Source organism: Limulus polyphemus, unplaced genomic scaffold (genome assembly GCF_000517525.1).
Source record: "Limulus polyphemus unplaced genomic scaffold, Limulus_polyphemus-2.1.2 Scaffold1523, whole genome shotgun sequence".
Taxonomy (NCBI): domain Eukaryota; kingdom Metazoa; phylum Arthropoda; class Merostomata; order Xiphosura; family Limulidae; genus Limulus; species Limulus polyphemus.
In genome coordinates this window covers 211,708-218,422 of record NW_013667133.1, presented here as the reverse complement: position 1 = coordinate 218,422, position 6,715 = coordinate 211,708, and the positions used below count along the sequence as shown (strand labels likewise).

Here is a 6,715-nt window from a genome sequence, read left to right as displayed (position 1 = left end):
TATATATATATATATATATATAGCTTTCTGGTTTCACAAGTTTGGTCAAGTTGACTGACCCTTTGGCATAAGGTTAACACAAAAAACCAAGCAAATTTATAAATATAAACAATTATAGATACTTACCTTCGAGCAAGAAGGCCACGACAGAATGCTTGGAACTGAATAATCAAATCAGAGATCTTCATGTCACGCTCTTCCTCTAAATGTGCCAAGACTCCAGCCCTAAAGAAGATCTTACTCTGACCAACTCTGTATAGGTTCGGGTCAAGATCCAGGGCTTGAATCTGGAAAAAGTAATAGTGAAAAAATAGACAATGTTGTATAAATACATACTTCTTACAAAACAATTATATGTGGTTAAAATAATTTTTAAAGACGAAGAATTTCTGTATCCATTTCTTTCACCTTTTAATGAATGCAAGAAATTGTTATATTAACTTTTTACAGTAAACCAAGGTAATTCAACCTGATTATACATTACATTGAAACTTAGAGCAAACATGTGACTACAAAATCACTAGTTATTTGTAACTTTCTATATAGCAATAATATAAAAATAATAATTTCTGTAAAAAAATAGCCATTTATCAGATACTAGTACTTAAGGAATTATCACTACCAAGTGAACAACATTTTACAAGCATGACTTAAAAAATGGTCTTCAAATGGTTTATGCTGATCATACAGTGATCTAAAAATAAATCTAGGATGAATATTTTATTGAGAAATATGTATATAAAAAAATGGAGTTTTTATATACACACAGAAGACTGATTAATTCTGCATAGTCTGGTTATATCTTAAAGGTCAGGGGAAGGCTTTTGTAAAGAAATTATCAGCTCTTTCGAAAAATTGCCAAGTTAATATATTTGTAGGGCTCTAAATTTTCCAAATTAACATGAAAACCAAAAATAGTTAAGCAATTCATAATTTGAATTTAAAAATCTGTTCTGTGCAGTTTTATGATCATGCTCATTTTAATCTTTTGATAGCAGGATTACTTAAAATATGCACTGTAAAAAAGAAAAATACAAAGCATAATAAAGAGTGTAAAAAAGGTGATCTAAAAAAAAATTTGGCACTGAGCATGAATGAATCCTACAAAAAACTATTACTAATCTAAAAAAAACAAATTAAATAATGTGCCAAAATACTGATATAAAAATAGTTGTTCCTCAAACAAATTGACAACAGCAGTAATCCAATTATAAAATTAAAAATTTGACATTTAAATATAGTTGAATCTAACATGAACCAACAACAAGCATTAATTGAACTATTTTACAGGTCCTACCTACAGAAAGTCAAGGCCTATACCACAGTTGTTAAAAATTAGTATTAAAACAACTGAACCTAACACAGACTGATGGCAACATTAACTGAACTATTTTACAGGTCCTACTGACAAAGTCTAGGCCTATACCACAGTTGTTGAGAATTAGTGCTGCAAACACAGTGAAACTTCTTGAAGTGTGATTTTGGATATAAATATAGGAGAAATTGTCTTTCTAACCATATCTCAGTCAATCCTATAACTACCATAGCTATATCAGAGTGGCTGTATATATATATCATTTCCTTTACTCAATAAGATATGTTAAATGTTATTTTCCAACTTAACATTCAAACCATGTAAAAACTCAAGGCTTAAATTAAATACACATTTTTTTTCCTAACATCAGAGACCAGAATGGGCAAACTTATTTGAATAATAAGATTCAAAATAGTTGATCCTGATAACAAGTGAGAGTAAGCAGAAGCTCAATAACTGGCAAAGAAATTAATGAGAATAAAAATTGATAAGAGTCAATCAGAAAATAACTTTTTCATAAGAAAGGATGGTTGAACATAAAACCAGAAATGGGGCCCTAACAGTTAGCAACAGTTTAATAACACACAGTGAACAGTAACTATTATGATCTCAAAATTTAATGATGCTACTTTCCTTCTGGGCATCCAAATCTTAAGATCAAGATGTAAAGCATAACCCTCAAATTACTGCCTTACATATAAATCAGGACCAGTGAACACCACATATTGAACAATTCTATGGTTTTGTGTATTACAACACTCAGTGTAAAGATCCAACTAAAACTTTTGGGGAAAAATTTTATTTTCTACGTAAAATACATAAAGAACACTAGGTGTAATTGATGTGATTAACTGTAATATAATTGGTAATTTCTGGTTAAATTATTTTGTGCATCTCTTATGTCATTAGGAACTCTATAACCAAAAGCTACAGACTCACAAACAATAAGATGCATAAATAATATAGAAAAATGAATTTAAAAACCTAATGAGATCCATATGAATCTCACTGGTGTTCTCAAGATTATGTATAACTTCAGAACATTCAAGATGCATGACAATTAACTGAGAAACCAAGTTCATTGTCAAGCAATTTTTATTGTCTGAAGAAAAAGTTTACTTTCTCTCTGAACATTCAAAATTAATGTTAAAAATTAAATTTTACTTTCTATTTTGAAAAGAAGCAGTGCTCACCATTTTTTCACAAGCCAGCTTGCCATCCATGAAACCTTTGGGAATGGCATTAGGAGTAAGAAGTTCATATCTGAAATGATTAACGATTTTCATTTCAATGATCAAATTACTAATCAGTTTGTATATATAGGAACTACTTTTATCTTTCTTTGTATCAGAAAAAAAGTATTTGGATTTCATTTATCAATTTCAAAGCTCAGACTTGATATAAATTGTCTGTGCACAGAACCTTTAGACAAATTTTAACAAAAAAAACAACAGACATCACACAAAATCACATAGATCATCATTGTGACATTTTCTAACTAAATAAAATCATTATTATATTCATTTAAAAAAAAAGACTTCTTTTGTAATGGCTAATTTGGAAAAAAGAAAAAAGGTATACAAAAACCCCATGTCTTTTCTAATAAAAATTAGCATAACCATATATACACACACACAAAAGCCCTAGCACACGAGCTTCTTCTTATCAAAACAATAAAATCAAAAAAGCTAGATAATAAATAAAAGCCCTAGCAAATGAATTTTTCATGAAAATGAAAAGTATAAAAAGCTATATAATACACACAGGTCCTAATAGATGAACTTTTCATAAAAACAAGAACTATATAAAGCTAGATAATAAAATAAAATTCCACCTTTGTCTGAATTCTTGAAAGGGTATCCTGTTAGGGAAACCTTGACGACAGATCCTGATTCCTTCCAAAACACCATTGCAACGTAGCTGGTCCAATACCAGAGATGCCTCAATTTTGCCTGCCTAAAGAATCGAGAGATGGATTTTGATTAGATATGGCACAAAAATTTAAATTTTCAGTTCCATTTGGTTCCTAAACCACAAAGAATTATTTCTTATTATGTAAAAGTACATATATTCAAGGTGAATACTAAAAAAAGAAGAAATTAAAGTAATTTTAAAAATGAAAATAAATTATTATTTCTAGTAAACTGCTTAATGTACATCATAATAGTTTTATTTATCACTGTGCAATATTGTTCAAATGAGGTACTCTTCAACTTGATTCATATTTTAATATCCAAAAATGTGAATTTGACAAACAGCATTCTAATCTATCCAATGGTGTCCCGTTTTTAAAAACATATATAGTGTCTTCTTGATAACCAAAATGATTGTAAAACACAAAACTTAAACATAGTTGTAGAGTTTGAAGAATAATGAATATTTATTATAATATATATGTACTAACAACTTGTTAGATAATAAGTAAATAATAGAGCTTGTATTTCCAACATCCTTGCTTAATGCTTTTGAAAAATTAAACTAGTAATTTTTTCCCATGTTGACTGATATTTTTTTTGTTACCAAACCACTATGATTTGAATGCTGAAATATGGCCAAATATTGGAAAACCAACAAGCTCATTTGTTCATTGCGGTTCAAAATCAAAGGAGAACAATACTATTTTTTACCACCTCTGATTGCAAGCCACAATGGATGAATTAAGAGGAATGTGAAAAAACATATTTCAAGCATTATCAAAATTTTATGCAATTCAATTTTAGCAGCTAGTAAACCGCAGCTATTTTTAGTAAATTACAAAGTGTTCATAGCCAAAAAAAAGGGGAAAATTACCCTCTTCTCTAAATTTGGGATAATGCATCGAACAAAATTGGGGTTAGTATTTCGTAGAGTGACCATCAGCTTGGCCAGTTGATCCTTATACAATTGGTTGACAGTTCTGAACATTCCTTTTCTAGTTCGAGAACCAAACACAGTGTCAGTCATAGTTGCTGCTCCCATACCCACAATCTCAGCTAGAAAAGCAAAATAATAATAATAATAATATATATATAATAATAATATATAATGTATATATATATATATATACACACACACGTATAATGTTTTAAAATGTTTGTTCCTCTTCCCCATTCAAAAAATGGAAAACAGAGAAAATATACATGTATTATACTTTAAAATGGATGTTTCCATTCTCACAATCACAGGTGCAGAATTAAAAAGAAACACAAATATATAAACAGCCTATCAATAACTAAAACAGACACCCTTGAAAATACAAATAGATAATCTCAATGATGCCATATGCAAGTAGTTCGAACACAAATATGGGTTAAAATAACAATGACAAAAACACAAAAAGTCATGCCACATACAAAAAGATCCTGGTGATTAACCAAAAGTCAAAAAGCTAGACAATGGAAGTGCAGCCAAAGTTAAAGAGAAATTGTCAGATTACTTGCAATACTGCTGTCTAAGGTGAATAGTTGACAATGCAGTTCCAGTCATATCAGAAAACAACCTTCTGTGTGGTTTGAATAACCAAAAACCAATGGAACAATGTCTTTGTACTATGATAAAGTAGTGGAGGAAGATTCACATCATATGGCTGCTACTGTTTCAGTACATGTGCAAGTATGCCCCAATACCATCAGAAGACATGTTCACAGCAAGAGCTATAATAGAAAAGTAACTTGATGAAAGCCACACTTCATTCAAGACAATACTGTACATTGACAGAAATTAGCATCACAAATGTTATTTAACCTTCTTGCCTTTTGGGACACAGTAATTTTGTCCAGTGAGTCTACATTTGCACAATCATTAGATAGTTAATGAACCTAGATTCAGTAACTATTTTGCCACTGAATCTTCTGTATGCCACAACAAAATATGGCAGTGTTTCTTCTATGGTGAAGAATGCCATTTGAACAGCTGCATTATCACAAGTGCTGGTATAAAAAAAATATGTACAATGACTACTGCTTGATTCATTATATTTCTTGAGCAATTCGTATCTGTCTACATTGATAACCAGCTTACCAGACAAGGTAGTGTTTTTATGTAAGATGTTGCTCTCGCTAATAAAGTGTAAATCAGAGAATGATGGTTTAGAAGTCAAAACATTACCACTCTCCAGCAGCCAGGCCAATCACTAGCAAGGAACCCTGCTGAACATGTTATCCTTGATTGCTCCCTCTAAAAGCATACCTAACAATAACTTCTAGAAACACCAACAGCCTGGTTATTTGTTGTTACAAGTAGGGTGCAATCCCAAGGGCCAAATTCAGATATCATAAATACAATGTGTAACCATGTTTCTAGATGTAATCTTGTACCCTTTGTTTCATGTTTGTATATTCAATAAAACATATTCTTGGATCAGTGGGTGTCTATTTACTTATTAGGAAGTTGTTTAAACACAGATGTATCATTTTAAATTTGCTGTTTATATACCCACAGTTTTTTTTATACAGAACTTAAATAAAACATATATAAATGACTGCTTTAACTCTATGAGTGCAGGCTTGGTCATTTTGACAAACACAGTAACCATAAAGCTATATGTACTATAATAATGAATGTACCAAGAGTATGTTCACAACAATTGGAAAGTTTCTTTTCTAAGTAAACATTACAAGACTGTTTAATAAAATATTTTGTTACTAAAGATTTATCTGTGAATTTACTGAGTCAGTTTGACTCAAAACTAAACTGAGTGCAAGGTGACTTGCATGTTAAATTTTTTTTCATCTTACAATTTTCATATTTTATTTATATACCCTCTAGAACCTCCTAAATGAATATCAATTTTTTTTTCCAGTAAAACATTTCATTTTATCTGTTATTTTCTGTGCTCTAACACTAACTGTAGTCAATAATGTAGAGTAAAATGAAAAGTTCAAAAATGTGTAATAAACCTAAACTACCCTTTTTTAACTATCTCAAATGACTGTACCATAACAGACAATTATACACTACTAGACCACCCGTGACCTGTTGGGTCACCCACTATTCAGAGGTTATGAAGAATTCAAGCTAATTTCAGTACTGCACTGAAATGAAGGTTTATTTTGAGATACTTTAATTAAATATTTCAATCCATTCATGTTATTCATAATTCAATAAAAGATATTTGATTGTTAATTGGGAGTAAAAGGAAAGACCATTTCATTTTTTAAAAAAGTGAAGTCAGAGTTTTCATGTATTGTGATGGATTAGTTCATTATGTTGTGGTCTTTCCTCTTAAGCCTTCTACAAATAAGAAACAGTAACACTTTATTTTTTCTTCAAATTACCTACCAAGGCACATTATTGAGAAATTCTTCAAGATTTATTTTGTCATCTTATGCCTTTAATGAAGATGGACGGTAGTGTGATGTAAAATTACTCATGCTAGAAATTTTCATAAAAGTGACCCGAAAAATGTCGCTAACTCGGTAA

General features: G+C 30.2%; 1 protein-coding gene across 1 annotated transcript in view; it reads right to left on the bottom strand.

The window, feature by feature from the left end:
- The window catches only part of LOC106463941 (myosin heavy chain, non-muscle-like), a 133,052-nt gene that overhangs the window by 33,975 nt on the left and 92,362 nt on the right, over positions 1-6,715 (bottom strand). Inside the window, exons 15-18 of the mRNA XM_013924031.2 lie at positions 4,106-4,287; positions 3,150-3,271; positions 2,509-2,578; positions 127-287 (exon numbers count right to left, since the gene is read on the bottom strand). Of these exons, the coding sequence (XP_013779485.1) occupies positions 127-287; positions 2,509-2,578; positions 3,150-3,271; positions 4,106-4,287 (535 nt within the window). The remainder of the gene's footprint in view (positions 1-126; positions 288-2,508; positions 2,579-3,149; positions 3,272-4,105; positions 4,288-6,715) is intronic.